This window comes from Salvelinus alpinus, chromosome 30 (genome assembly GCF_045679555.1).
Source record: "Salvelinus alpinus chromosome 30, SLU_Salpinus.1, whole genome shotgun sequence".
In the NCBI taxonomy this organism is placed as follows: domain Eukaryota; kingdom Metazoa; phylum Chordata; class Actinopteri; order Salmoniformes; family Salmonidae; genus Salvelinus; species Salvelinus alpinus.
In genome coordinates this window covers 5,370,363-5,387,093 of record NC_092115.1, presented here as the reverse complement: position 1 = coordinate 5,387,093, position 16,731 = coordinate 5,370,363, and the positions used below count along the sequence as shown (strand labels likewise).

General features: G+C 43.2%; 1 protein-coding gene across 22 annotated transcripts in view; it reads left to right on the top strand.

The window, feature by feature from the left end:
- The window catches only part of LOC139560246 (band 4.1-like protein 3), a 113,154-nt gene that overhangs the window by 44,020 nt on the left and 52,403 nt on the right, over nt 1-16,731 (top strand). For 21 of the 22 annotated variants that reach the window (XM_071376851.1, XM_071376841.1, XM_071376843.1 and 18 more), the window contains exons 4-5: nt 10,206-10,310; nt 10,838-10,880. In XM_071376851.1, the coding sequence (XP_071232952.1) occupies nt 10,206-10,310; nt 10,838-10,880 (148 nt within the window). Of the gene's footprint in view, nt 1-10,205; nt 10,311-10,448; nt 10,477-10,837; nt 10,881-16,731 lie in introns of those variants that run through there. The other variant, XM_071376852.1, reaches the window with a different exon arrangement.

The following is a 16,731-nucleotide window of genomic DNA, read 5'->3' as shown; positions in this document are numbered from 1 at the left end:
GAGGAGGGGGGGGGTAGATAACACACACAGAGGAGGAGGAGGAGGAGGAGGGGGTAGATAACACACAGAGAGAGGAGGAGGAGGAGGGGGTAGATAACACACAGAGAGAGGAGGAGGAGGAGGGGTAGATAACACACAGAGAGGAGGAGGAGGAGGAGGGGGTAGATAACACACAGAGAGGAGGAGGAGGTAACAGAGAGAGTAGGAGGAGGAGGTAGATAACATAGAGAGAGTAGGAGGAGGAGGTAGATAACATAGAGAGGAGGAGGAGGTAACAGAGAGAGTAGGAGGAGGAGGTAGATAACATAGAGAGAGTAGGAGGAGGAGGTAGATAACATAGAGAGAGTAGGAGGAGGAGGTAGATAACATAGAGAGAGTAGGAGGAGGAGGTAGATAACATAGAGAGAGTAGGAGGAGGAGGTAGATAACATAGAGAGAGGAGGAGGAGGAGGTAGATAACATAGAGAGAGGAGGAGGAGGAGGTAGATAACATAGAGAGAGGAGGAGGAGGAGGTAGATAACATAGAGAGAGGAGGAGGAGGAGGTAGATAACATAGAGAGAGGAGGAGGAGGAGGTAGATAACATAGAGAGAGGAGGAGGAGGAGGTAGATAACATAGAGAGAGGAGGAGGAGGAGGTAGATAACATAGAGAGAGGAGGAGGAGGAGGTAGATAACATAGAGAGAGTAGGAGGAGGAGGTAGATAACATAGAGAGAGGAGGAGGAGGTAACAGAGAGAGTAGGAGGAGGAGGTAGATAACATAGAGAGAGGAGGAGGAGGTAACAGAGAGAGTAGGAGGAGGAGGTAGATAACATAGAGAGAGGAGGAGGAGGTAACAGAGAGAGTAGGAGGAGGAGGTAGATAACATAGAGAGGAGGAGGAGGAGGGGGTAGATAACATAGAGAGAGTAGGAGGAGGAGGTAGATAACATAGAGAGAGGAGGAGGAGGGGGTAGATAACATAGAGAGAGGAGGAGGAGGAGGTAGATAACACACAGAGAGGAGGAGGAGGAGGTAGATAACATAGAGAGAGTAGGAGGAGGAGGTAGATAACATAGAGAGAGGAGGAGGAGGAGGTAGATAACACACAGAGAGGAGGAGGAGGAGGTAGATAACATAGAGAGAGGAGGAGGAGGGGGTAGATAACACACAGAGAGGAGGAGGAGGAGGTAGATAACATAGAGAGAGGAGGAGGAGGAGGTAGATAACATAGAGAGGGGAGGAGGTAACAGAGAGAGTAGGAGGAGGAGGTAGATAACATAGAGAGAGTAGGAGGAGGAGGTAGATAACATAGAGAGGAGTAGGAGGAGGAGGTAGATAACATAGAGAGAGTAGGAGGAGGAGGTAGATAACATAGAGAGGAGTAGGAGGAGGTAGATAACATAGAGAGAGGAGGAGGAGGAGGTAGATAACATAGAGAGGGGAGGAGGTAACAGAGAGAGTAGGAGGAGGAGGTAGATAACATAGAGAGAGTAGGAGGAGGAGGTAGATAACATAGAGAGGAGTAGGAGGAGGAGGTAGATAACATAGAGAGAGTAGGAGGAGGAGGTAGATAACATAGAGAGGAGTAGGAGGAGGAGGTAGATAACATAGAGAGAGGAGGAGGAGGAGGTAGATAACAGAGAGAGAGTAGGAGGAGGAGGTAGATAACATAGAGAGAGGAGGAGGAGGAGGTAGATAACATAGAGAGGAGGAGGAGGAGGTAGATAACATAGAGAGAGGAGGAGGAGGAGGTAGATAACATAGAGAGAGTAGGAGGAGGAGGTAGATAACATAGAGAGGAGGAGGAGGAGGTAGATAACAGAGAGAGAGTAGGAGGAGGAGGTAGATAACATAGAGAGAGTAGGAGGAGGAGGTAGATAACACAGAGAGAGTAGGAGGAGGAGGTAGATAACATAGAGAGAGGAGGAGGAGGAGGTAGATAACATAGAGAGGAGGAGGAGGAGGTAGATAACATAGAGAGAGGAGGAGGAGGAGGTAGATAACAGAGAGAGAGTAGGAGGAGGAGGTAGATAACATAGAGAGAGTAGGAGGAGGAGGTAGATAACATAGAGAGGAGGAGGAGGAGGTAGATAACATAGAGAGGGGGAGGAGGAGGTAGATAACATAGAGAGAGGAGGAGGTAGATAACATAGAGAGAGGAGGAGGTAGATAACATAGAGAGAGGAGGAGGTAGATAACATAGAGAGAGGAGGAGGTAGATAACATAGAGAGAGGAGGAGGTAGATAACATAGAGAGAGGAGGAGGTAGATAACATAGAGAGAGGAGGAGGTAGATAACATAGAGAGAGGAGGAGGTAGATAACATAGAGAGAGGAGGAGGTAGATAACATAGAGAGAGGAGGAGGTAGATAACATAGAGAGAGGAGGAGGTAGATAACATAGAGAGAGGAGGAGGTAGATAACATAGAGAGAGGAGGAGGAGGAGGTAGATAACATAGAGAGAGGAGGAGGAGGAGGTAGATAACATAGAGAGGAGGAGGAGGTAGATAACACAGAGAGGAGGAGGAGGTAGATAACATAGAGAGAGTAGGAGGAGGAGGTAGATAACATAGAGAGAGGAGGAGGAGGAGGTAGATAACATAGAGAGTAGGAGGAGGAGGAGGTAGATAACATAGAGAGGAGGAGGTAGATAACATAGAGAGGAGGAGGTAGATAACATAGAGAGGAGGAGGTAGATAACATAGAGAGGAGGAGGTAGATAACATAGAGAGAGGAGGAGGAGGAGGTAGATAACATAGAGAGAGGAGGAGGAGGAGGTAGATAACATAGAGAGAGGAGGAGGAGGAGGTAGATAACATAGAGAGAGGAGGAGGAGGAGGTAGATAACATAGAGAGAGTAGGAGGAGGAGGTAGATAACATAGAGAGAGGAGGAGGTAGATAACATAGAGAGGAGGAGGTAGATAACATAGAGAGAGGAGGAGGAGGAGGTAGATAACATGGAGAGAGGAGGAGGAGGAGGTAGATAACATAGAGAGAGGAGGAGGAGGAGGTAGATAACATAGAGAGAGTAGGAGGAGGAGGTAGATAACATAGAGAGAGGAGGAGGTAGATAACATAGAGAGGAGGAGGAGGTAGATAACATAGAGAGAGTAGGAGGAGGAGGTAGATAACATAGAGAGAGTAGGAGGAGGAGGTAGATAACATAGAGAGAGTAGGAGGAGGAGGTAGATAACATAGAGAGAGGAGGAGGTAGATAACATAGAGAGAGTAGGAGGAGGAGGTAGATAACATAGAGAGGGGGAGGAGGTAGATAACATAGAGAGAGTAGGAGGAGGAGGTAGATAACATAGAGAGGGGGAGGAGGTAGATAACATAGAGAGAGGAGGAGGAGGAGGTAGATAACATAGAGAGGGGGAGGAGGTAGATAACATAGAGAGAGGAGGAGGAGGAGGTAGATAACATAGAGAGGGGGAGGAGGTAGATAACATAGAGAGAGGAGGAGGAGGAGGTAGATAACATAGAGAGGGGGAGGAGGTAGATAACATAGAGAGAGTAGGAGGAGGAGGTAGATAACATAGAGAGGGGGAGGAGGTAGATAACATAGAGAGAGGAGGAGGAGGAGGTAGATAACATAGAGAGGGGGAGGAGGTAGATAACATAGAGAGAGGAGGAGGAGGAGGTAGATAACATAGAGAGAGGAGGAGGAGGAGGTAGATAACATAGAGAGGGGGAGGAGGTAGATAACATAGAGAGGGGAGGAGGAGGAGGTAGATAACATAGAGAGGGGGAGGAGGTAGATAACATAGAGAGAGTAGGAGGAGGAGGTAGATAACATAGAGAGGGGGAGGAGGTAGATAACATAGAGAGAGGAGGAGGAGGAGGTAGATAACATAGAGAGGGGGAGGAGGTAGATAACATAGAGAGGGGAGGAGGAGGAGGTAGATAACATAGAGAGGGGGAGGAGGTAGATAACATAGAGAGAGGAGGAGGAGGAGGTAGATAACATAGAGAGAGGAGGAGGAGGAGGTAGATAACATAGAGAGAGGAGGAGGAGGAGGTAGATAACATAGAGAGAGGAGGAGGAGGAGGTAGATAACATAGAGAGAGGAGGAGGAGGAGGTAGATAACATAGAGAGAGGAGGAGGAGGAGGTAGATAACATAGAGAGAGGAGGAGGAGGAGGTAGATAACATAGAGAGAGGAGGAGGAGGAGGTAGATAACATAGAGAGAGGAGGAGGAGGAGGTAGATAACATAGAGAGAGGAGGAGGAGGAGGTAGATAACATAGAGAGTAGGAGGAGGTAGATAACATAGAGAGAGGAGGAGGAGGAGGTAGATAACATAGAGAGTAGGAGGAGGTAGATAACATAGAGAGAGGAGGAGGAGGAGGTAGATAACATAGAGAGTAGGAGGAGGTAGATAACATAGAGAGAGGAGGAGGAGGAGGTAGATAACATAGAGAGGGGGAGGAGGTAGATAACATAGAGAGAGGAGGAGGAGGAGGTAGATAACATAGAGAGGGGGAGGAGGTAGATAACATAGAGAGGAGGAGGAGGTAGATAACATAGAGAGAGGAGGAGGAGGAGGTAGATAACATAGAGAGAGGAGGAGGAGGAGGTAGATAACATAGAGAGAGGAGGAGGAGGAGGTAGATAACATAGAGAGAGGAGGAGGAGGAGGTAGATAACATAGAGAGAGGAGGAGGAGGAGGTAGATAACATAGAGAGAGGAGGAGGAGGAGGTAGATAACATAGAGAGAGTAGGAGGAGGAGGTAGATAACATAGAGAGAGGAGGAGGAGGTAACAGAGAGAGTAGGAGGAGGAGGTAGATAACATAGAGAGAGGAGGAGGAGGTAACAGAGAGAGTAGGAGGAGGAGGTAGATAACATAGAGAGAGGAGGAGGAGGTAACAGAGAGAGTAGGAGGAGGAGGTAGATAACATAGAGAGGAGGAGGAGGAGGGGGTAGATAACATAGAGAGAGTAGGAGGAGGAGGTAGATAACATAGAGAGGAGGAGGAGGAGGTAGATAACATAGAGAGAGGAGGAGGAGGAGGTAGATAACATAGAGAGAGGAGGAGGAGGAGGTAGATAACATAGAGAGTAGGAGGAGGTAGATAACATAGAGAGAGGAGGAGGAGGAGGTAGATAACATAGAGAGAGGAGGAGGAGGAGGTAGATAACATAGAGAGAGGAGGAGGTAGATAACATAGAGAGAGGAGGAGGTAGATAACATAGAGAGAGGAGGAGGTAGATAACATAGAGAGAGGAGGAGGTAGATAACATAGAGAGAGGAGGAGGTAGATAACATAGAGAGAGGAGGAGGTAGATAACATAGAGAGAGGAGGAGGAGGAGGTAGATAACATAGAGAGAGGAGGAGGAGGAGGTAGATAACATAGAGAGGAGGAGGAGGTAGATAACACAGAGAGGAGGAGGAGGTAGATAACATAGAGAGAGTAGGAGGAGGTAGATAACATAGAGAGAGGAGGAGGAGGAGGTAGATAACATAGAGAGTAGGAGGAGGAGGAGGTAGATAACATAGAGAGGAGGAGGTAGATAACATAGAGAGGAGGTAGATAACATAGAGAGAGGAGGAGGAGGAGGTAGATAACATAGAGAGAGGAGGAGGAGGAGGTAGATAACATAGAGAGAGGAGGAGGAGGAGGTAGATAACATAGAGAGAGGAGGAGGAGGAGGTAGATAACATAGAGAGAGTAGGAGGAGGAGGTAGATAACATAGAGAGAGGAGGAGGTAGATAACATAGAGAGGAGGAGGTAGATAACATAGAGAGAGGAGGAGGAGGAGGTAGATAACATAGAGAGAGGAGGAGGAGGAGGTAGATAACATAGAGAGAGGAGGAGGAGGAGGTAGATAACATAGAGAGAGTAGGAGGAGGAGGTAGATAACATAGAGAGAGGAGGAGGTAGATAACATAGAGAGGAGGAGGAGGTAGATAACATAGAGAGAGTAGGAGGAGGAGGTAGATAACATAGAGAGAGTAGGAGGAGGAGGTAGATAACATAGAGAGAGTAGGAGGAGGAGGTAGATAACATAGAGAGAGGAGGAGGTAGATAACATAGAGAGAGTAGGAGGAGGAGGTAGATAACATAGAGAGGGGGAGGAGGTAGATAACATAGAGAGAGTAGGAGGAGGTAGATAACATAGAGAGGGGGAGGAGATAGATAACATAGAGAGAGGAGGAGGAGGAGGTAGATAACATAGAGAGGGGGAGGAGGTAGATAACATAGAGAGAGGAGGAGGAGGAGGTAGATAACATAGAGAGGGGGAGGAGGTAGATAACATAGAGAGAGGAGGAGGAGGAGGTAGATAACATAGAGAGGGGGAGGAGGTAGATAACATAGAGAGAGTAGGAGGAGGAGGTAGATAACATAGAGAGGGGGAGGAGGTAGATAACATAGAGAGAGGAGGAGGAGGAGGTAGATAACATAGAGAGGGGGAGGAGGTAGATAACATAGAGAGAGGAGGAGGAGGAGGTAGATAACATAGAGAGAGGAGGAGGAGGAGGTAGATAACATAGAGAGGGGGAGGAGGTAGATAACATAGAGAGGGGAGGAGGAGGAGGTAGATAACATAGAGAGGGGGAGGAGGTAGATAACATAGAGAGAGTAGGAGGAGGAGGTAGATAACATAGAGAGGGGGAGGAGGTAGATAACATAGAGAGAGGAGGAGGAGGAGGTAGATAACATAGAGAGGGGGAGGAGGTAGATAACATAGAGAGGGGAGGAGGAGGAGGTAGATAACATAGAGAGGGGGAGGAGGTAGATAACATAGAGAGAGGAGGAGGAGGAGGTAGATAACATAGAGAGAGGAGGAGGAGGAGGTAGATAACATAGAGAGAGGAGGAGGAGGAGGTAGATAACATAGAGAGAGGAGGAGGAGGAGGTAGATAACATAGAGAGAGGAGGAGGAGGAGGTAGATAACATAGAGAGAGGAGGAGGAGGAGGTAGATAACATAGAGAGAGGAGGAGGAGGAGGTAGATAACATAGAGAGAGGAGGAGGAGGAGGTAGATAACATAGAGAGAGGAGGAGGAGGAGGTAGATAACATAGAGAGTAGGAGGAGGTAGATAACATAGAGAGAGGAGGAGGAGGAGGTAGATAACATAGAGAGTAGGAGGAGGTAGATAACATAGAGAGAGGAGGAGGAGGAGGTAGATAACATAGAGAGAGGAGGAGGAGGAGGTAGATAACATAGAGAGTAGGAGGAGGTAGATAACATAGAGAGAGGAGGAGGAGGAGGTAGATAACATAGAGAGGGGGAGGAGGTAGATAACATAGAGAGAGGAGGAGGTAGATAACATAGAGAGGGGGAGGAGGTAGATAACATAGAGAGGAGGAGGAGGTAGATAACATAGAGAGAGGAGGAGGTAGATAACATAGAGAGAGGAGGAGGAGGAGGTAGATAACATAGAGAGAGGAGGAGGAGGAGGTAGATAACATAGAGAGAGGAGGAGGAGGAGGTAGATAACATAGAGAGAGGAGGAGGAGGAGGTAGATAACATAGAGAGAGGAGGAGGAGGAGGTAGATAACATAGAGAGAGTAGGAGGAGGAGGTAGATAACATAGAGAGAGGAGGAGGAGGTAACAGAGAGAGTAGGAGGAGGAGGTAGATAACATAGAGAGAGGAGGAGGAGGTAACAGAGAGAGTAGGAGGAGGAGGTAGATAACATAGAGAGAGGAGGAGGAGGTAACAGAGAGAGTAGGAGGAGGAGGTAGATAACATAGAGAGGAGGAGGAGGAGGGGGTAGATAACATAGAGAGAGTAGGAGGAGGAGGTAGATAACATAGAGAGAGGAGGAGGAGGAGGTAGATAACATAGAGAGAGGAGGAGGAGGAGGTAGATAACATAGAGAGAGGAGGAGGAGGAGGTAGATAACATAGAGAGTAGGAGGAGGTAGATAACATAGAGAGAGGAGGAGGAGGAGGTAGATAACATAGAGAGTAGGAGGAGGTAGATAACATAGAGAGAGGAGGAGGAGGAGGTAGATAACATAGAGAGAGGAGGAGGAGGAGGTAGATAACATAGAGAGTAGGAGGAGGTAGATAACATAGAGAGAGGAGGAGGAGGAGGTAGATAACATAGAGAGGGGGAGGAGGTAGATAACATAGAGAGAGGAGGAGGAGGAGGTAGATAACATAGAGAGGGGGAGGAGGTAGATAACATAGAGAGGAGGAGGAGGTAGATAACATAGAGAGGAGGAGGAGGAGGTAGATAACATAGAGAGGAGGAGGAGGTAGATAACATAGAGAGAGGAGGAGGAGGAGGTAGATAACATAGAGAGAGGGATGGATGTCAGACCAGCAGGGAGGAGGAGATGTCAGACCAGCAGGGAGGAAGTCAGTGACAGACTGTCTACATAATCTTTCACCCCTGCTCTTCGGTCAATTAACCACAGTCTCTATTAATCCCTGTTAGCTGCACGGTACTGTTGTTGCTCGCTGAAGAACAGATCGTAATCAGTGTCAAAACTAAATTTTTAACCACAAATCACGTTTTTTCTCTTCCAAATAAGATCAACTAGAGACAGGTTCTGTTTTCCACTCGAGACGGGTTCCGTTATCCACTAGAGACGGGTTCCGTTATCCACTAGAGACGGGTTCCGTTATCCACTAGAGACGGGTTCTGTTTTCCACTAGAGACGGGTTCCGTTATCCACTAGAGACGGGTTCCGTTATCCACTAGAGACGGGTTCCGTTATCCACTAGAGACGGGTTCTGTTTTCCACTAGAGACGGGTTCCGTTATCCACTAGAGACGGGTTCCGTTATCCACTAGAGACGGGTTCCGTTATCCACTAGAGACGGGTTCCGTTATCCACTAGAGACGGGTTCCGTTATCCACTAGAGACGGGTTCCGTTATCCACTAGAGACGGGTTCCGTTATCCACTAGAGACGGGTTCCGTTATCCACTAGAGACGGGTTCCGTTATCCACTAGAGACGGGTTCCGTTATCCACTAGAGACGGGTTCCGTTATCCACTAGAGACGGGTTCCGTTATCCACTAGAGACGGGTTCCGTTATCCACTAGAGACGGGTTCCGTTACCCACTAGAGACGGGTTCCGTTACCCACTCGAGACGGGTTCCGTTACCCACTCGAGACGGGTTCCGTTATCCACTAGAGACGGGTTCCGTTATCCACTAGAGACGGGTTCCGTTATCCACTCGAGACGGGTTCCGTTACCCACTAGAGACGGGTTCCGTTATCCACTAGAGACGGGTTCCGTTATCCACTAGAGACGGGTTCCGTTATCCACTCGAGACGGGTTCCGTTATCCACTAGAGAAAACCAGATCTCATGGTCTGACTGGTGTATTCAACATTTGTCCGTAAACGTCAAGTTTTGACGGGTAGTCCTTTCCTGCAGTTGAATGAGCAAAGCACACTAGTGGCCTCATGAGGGGAATGTTATTCATATTTTTCATAATTAATCAACTTTTTTTCCCTTTTTTTACATGCAGAAAATCTTGTGTTTCTATATCAAGCGGTTTTGTTATATTTCAGTCTTCTGTGACATATATGCAGTGTAATATTGGGATGCAACCTCAACATGTAATACATTTCTACTCTATATCTGACGTGGTACAAGGGTAGACTTTTGTTTCAAAGTCGATTTTGTTCAAGAAACACTCTGACTGTGATTTAGCTCACTGCAGTAATATACGTCTAGGCATTCATTCCAAAAGGTTAAGGTTTATGGTAAATAAAAATAAAATAAAATAAAAATAAAAAGTGCCAGCCTAGCACTGGGATTGAACCTGCGATCCTCGGAGCCGGAGTTCGCACCTTACGCCCATCTGCCAATCCCGTCCGCAGTTCCCTAGCAAGCTGCAAGCCTATGATCACCGTTGCTTCTAGTGGCCGGTACTGAAGTCATCCCCCGACGTCCTGTGGACCTGGACGAACGTAGAGTACTGCGTTAGATCTGGTGTGACCTCGCTGTCACACTAGCATACCACTTGGAAAGAAGAGATGTATTGGGCATGCCTTCCTAGTTATATTCTAGTGTAGCAGACCTGAGTCTGGCTCATGGTCTCGTGATGAGGTAGACCTGGGGGAATTTCCTCATGGTCTAATAGATGACGTTGTTTTCTCCCGTTGGGGGAACCGGGTTCAGATCCCGACCCTGACATTAGTGTGCACTGTGGAACATGAAGTCACCAAGAGCCTCTCTCTGTATTGTTCTCTCCTATAGTGTGAACTCTGACCCCTGTTCAATAACCCGCTCTGTGTGTGTCACCAGAAACGAACCAGAGGCCAGCTGCTGTTTGCCAAGGTTTGTGACCATCTGAACCTGCTGGAGACGGACTACTTTGGCATCACGTACCGCGACGTGGAGAACCAGAAGGTAGAGGAAGAGACTCATCAAAGATGTCTGCCTGTTGTCCCGTCTGCCTGTTGTCCCGTCTGCCTGTTGTCCCGTCTGCCTGTTGTCCCGTCTGCCTGTTGTCCCGTCTGCCTGTTGTCCTGTCTGTCTGTCTGGTATCATGTACCGCGACGTGGAGAACCAGAAGGTAGAGGAAGAGACTCATCAAAGATGTCTGCCTGTTGTCCTGTCTGCCTGTTGTCCTGTCTGCCTGTTGTCCTGTATGTCTGTTGTCCTGTCTGCCTGTTGTCCTGTCTGTCTTTCTGGTATCATGTTTTTTTTAAATAAATACAGTAACTTGGTGTGGGGCAGTGTTGCATAGACAGGGGGACAGGATCCTAGATTAACACAACTTCTCTGAGACGTTTGCGTTGACAGACTGATACCGGTCCCCCCAGGTATCTTTCTCAGGGCAGTGGTAATGTGACAGGCTCTGTTAATGACTGGATACATGGTCATTCATTGATTTTTTTATGAATATATCATTACTAATTTGCCTCTTTCTCCAGAACTGGCTGGACCCGAACAAGGAACTGAAGAAGCAGATAAGGAGTGAGTTGCAGTGTGTTTATAGGGCACTACACTATATGACACTACACTCTACTGCACTACATGGTGCTGCACTATACAGCAATATACTGCACTGTAATATACTACACTATACTGCGCTATACCACACTACACTGCACTATACTGCACTATGCAACACTATACTGCGCTATACCACACTACACTGCACTATGCAACACTATACTGCGCTATACCACACTACACTGCGCTATACTGCACTATGCAACACTATACTGCACTATACTGCACTACACTGCACTATACTGCACTATGCAACACTATACTGCACTACACTGCGCTATACTGCACTATGCAACACTATACTGCACTATACCACACTACACTGCACTATACTGCACTATGCAACACTATACTGCACTATACCACACTATACTGCACTATGCAACACTATACTGCACTACACTGCGCTATACTGCACTATGCAACACTATACCACACTACACTGCACTATACTGCACTATGCAACACTATACTGCACTATACCACACTATAATGCGCTATACTGCACTATGCAACACTATACTGCACTACACTGCGCTATACTGCACTATGCAACACTATACTGCACTATACCACACTACACTGCACTATACTGCACTATGCAACACTATACTGCACTATACCACACTATACTGCACTATACTGCACTATGCTGCACCATACTATACTGCGCTATACTACGCCATACCACACTATACCACACTACGATGCACTATACTACACTATACTGCACTATACTACACCACACAGCAATATACTGCACTGTAATATACTACACTACACTACGCTATAACACACTATACCTCACTATACTACGCTATACTGCACTATGCTACACTATACCACGCTATACTACACTATACCGCACTATACTACACTATGCCACACTATACTACACTATAATGTGCTATACTGCACTATGATGCACTATACTACACTATACTACACTATAATGCGCTATACTACACTATAATGCGCTGTACTGCACTATACTACGCTGTACTGCACTATACTACACCATATCGCACTATACTACACTATGATGCACTATACTACACTATGATGCACTATACTACACTATACTGCACTATACTACACTGTACTGCACTATACTACACTATAATGCGCTATACTACACTATATCGCACTATACTACACTATGATGCCCTATACTACACTATACCGCAGTATACTACGCTATACTACACTACACTATACTGCACTATACTACACTGTAATGCGCTATACTACACCATATCGCACTATACTACACTATACTGCACTATACCTCGCTATACTACACTATACTGCACTATACTACACCATATCGTGCTATACTACACTATGGCACACTATACTACACTATGGTACACTATACTACACTATACTGCACTATACTGCACTATACTACACTATAATGCACTATACTACACTATGGTGCACTATGGTGCACTATACCGCACTATACTGCACTATACTACACTATAATGCACTATACTACACTATACTGCACGATACACCACCATACCGCACTATGCCACACTATACTGCACTATACTGCATTATACTACACTATGCTGCACTGTACTGCGCTATACTACAATATACTGCGCTATACTACAATGTACTGCACTATACTACAATATACTGCGTGTCACTACACTCTACTGCACTACCTTATACTGCAAAACACTACACCACATCTACGTTCTACTGCACTACACTCTACTGTATACTATAGCCTATACTATACTGCACAACACCAAACTACACTATACTATATACTACACTATACAACACTACACTCTGGGCTATTCTGTACTACACTGTACAAGACAATAGTCTATACTACACTATACTACACGATACTTTACTGCACTGCACTATACTACACTATGCTATAGTCTATACTATACAACACTATACTATACTACACTATGCTATAGTCTATACTATACAACACTATACTACACTATGCTATAGTCTATACTATACAACACTATACTACACTATGCTATAGTCTATACTATACAACCCTACTATAGTCTATACTATACACCACTATGCTATAGTCTATACAACACTGTACTATAGTATATACTATAGTCCATACTACACTACACAATGCTATACTACACTATACTACACTATGCTATAGTTTACACTACACTATACCACTCTACTGTAGTCTATACAACAATATACTATAGTCTATACTACACTATACAATGCTATACTATAGTCCATACTACACTACACAATGCTATACTATAGTCTATACTACACTATACAATGCTATACTATAGTCTATACTACACTATACAATGCTATACTATAGTCTATACTACACCTCACCATGCTATACTATACGACACTATTATATACTAGACAACACCATACTACACTATGCTATAGTTTACACTACACTATACCACTCTACTGTAGTCTATACACCACTATACTACAATATACTGTAGTTTACACTACACTATACCACTCTACTGTAGTCTATACAACAATATACTGTAGTTTACACTACACTATACCACTCTACTGTACTCTATACACCACTATACTACAATATACTGTAGTTTACACTACACTATACCACTCTACTGTAGTCTATACAACAATATACTGTAGTTTACACTACACTATACCACTCTACTGTAGTCTATACAACAATATACTGTAGTTTACACTACACTATACCACTCTACTGTAGTCTATACAACAATATACTGTAGTTTACACTACACTATACCACTCTACTGTAGTCTATACAACAATATACTGTAGTTTACACTACACTATACTACATTCTTTACAGCACTATACTGCGCTACACTATGTACTACACTATAGCCTATACAGCACTATACTACACTATAGCCTATACTATATACTACACTATGTACTACACTATAGTCTATACAGCACTATACTACACTATAGCCTATACTATATACTACACTATGTACTACACTATAGTCTATACAGCACTATACTACACTATAGTCTATACAGCACTATACTACACTATAGCCTATACTATATACTACACTATGTACTACACTATAGTCTATACAGCACTATACTACACTATAGCCTATACTATATACTACACTATGTACTACACTATAGTCTATACAGTACTATACTACACTATAGTCTATACAGCACTATACTACACTATAGTCTATACAGCACTATACTACACTATGGTCTATACAGTACTATACTACGCTATAGTCTATACAGCACTATACTACACTATAGTCTATACAGTACTATACTACACTATAGTCTATACAGCACTATACTACACTATAGCCTATACTATATATTACACTATGTACTACACTATAGTCTATACAGCACTATACTACACTATAGTCTATACAGCACTATACTACACTATAGTCTATACAGCACTATACTACACTATAGTCTATACAGCACTATACTACACTATAGTCTATACAGCACTATACTACACTATAGTCTATACAGTACTATACTACACTATAGTCTATACAGTACTATACTACACTATGGTCTATACAGCACTATACTACACTATGGTCTATACAGTACTATACTACACTATAGTCTATACAGCACTATACTACACTATAGTCTATACAGCACTATACTACACTATAGTCTATACAGTACTATACTACACTATAGTCTATACAGTACTATACTACACTATAGTCTATACAGTACTATACTACACTATAGTCTATACAGTACTATACTACACTATAGTCTATACAGCACTATACTACACTATAGTCTATACAGCACTATACTACACTATAGTCTATACAGCACTATACTACACTATGGTCTATACAGCACTATACTACACTATAGTCTATACAGTACTATACTACACTATAGTCTATGCAGTACTATACTACACTATAGTCTATACAGCACTATACTACACTATAGTCTATACAGTACTATACTACACTATAGTCTATACAGCACTATACTACACTATAGTCTATACAGCACTATACTACACTATAGTCTATACAGTACTATACTACACTATAGTCTATACAGCACTATACTACACTATAGCCTATACTATATACTACACTATAGTCTATACAGTACTATACTACACTATAGTCTATACAGCACTATACTACACTATAGTCTATACAGCACTATACTACACTATAGTCTATACAGTACTATACTACACTATAGTCTATACAGCACTATACTACACTATAGTCTATACAGCACTATACTACACTATAGCCTATACTATATACTACACTATAGTCTATACAGTACTATACTACACTATAGTCTATACAGTACTATACTACACTATAGTCTATACAGCACTATACTACACTATAGTCTATACAGCACTATACTACACTATAGTCTATACAGCACTATACTACACTATAGTCTATACAGCACTATACTACACTATAGTCTATACAGTACTATACTACACTATAGTCTATACAGCACTATACTACACTATAGTCTATACAGTACTATACTACACTATAGTCTATACAGTACTATACTACACTATGGTCTATACAGCACTATACTACACTATAGTCTATACAGCACTATACTACACTATAGTCTATACAGCACTATACTACACTATAGTCTATACAGCACTATACTACACTATAGTCTATACAGCACTATACTACACTATAGTCTATACAGTACTATACTACACTATAGTCTATACAGCACTATACTACACTATAGTCTATACAGCACTATACTACACTATGGTCTATACAGCACTATACTACACTATAGTCTATACAGCACTATACTACACTATAGTCTATACAGCACTATACTACACTATGGTCTATACAGCACTATACTACACTATAGTCTATACAGCACTATACTACACTATAGCCTATACTATATACTACACTATGGTCTATACAGCACTATACTACACTATAGTCTATACAGCACTATACTACACTATAGTCTATACAGCACTAGACTACACTATAGTCTATACAGTACTATACTACACTATAGTCTATACAGCACTATACTACACTATAGCCTATACTATATACTACACTATAGTCTATACAGCACTATACTACACTATGGTCTATACAGCACTATACTACACTATAGTCTATACAGCACTATACTACACTATAGCCTATACTATATACTACACTATGGTCTATACAGCACTATACTACACTATAGTCTATACAGCACTATACTACACTATAGTCTATACAGTACTATACTACACTATAGTCTATACAGCACTATACTACACTATAGTCTATACTATATACTACACTATAGTCTATACAGCACTATACTACACTATAGTCTATACAGCACTATACTACACTATAGTCTATACAGCACTATACTACACTATAGTCTATACAGTACTATACTACACTATAGTCTATACAGTACTATACTACACTATAGTCTATACAGCACTATACTACACTATAGCCTATACTATATACTACACTATAGTCTATACAGTACTATACTACACTATAGCCTATACAGCACTATACTACACTATAGTCTATACTATATACTACACTATAGTCTATACTATATACTACACTATAGTCTATACAGTACTATACTACACTATAGCCTATACTATATACTACACTATAGTCTATACAGCACTATACTACACTATAGCCTATACAGCACTATACTACACTATAGTCTATACTATATACTACACTATAGTCTATACTATATACTACACTATAGTCTATACAGCACTATACTACAC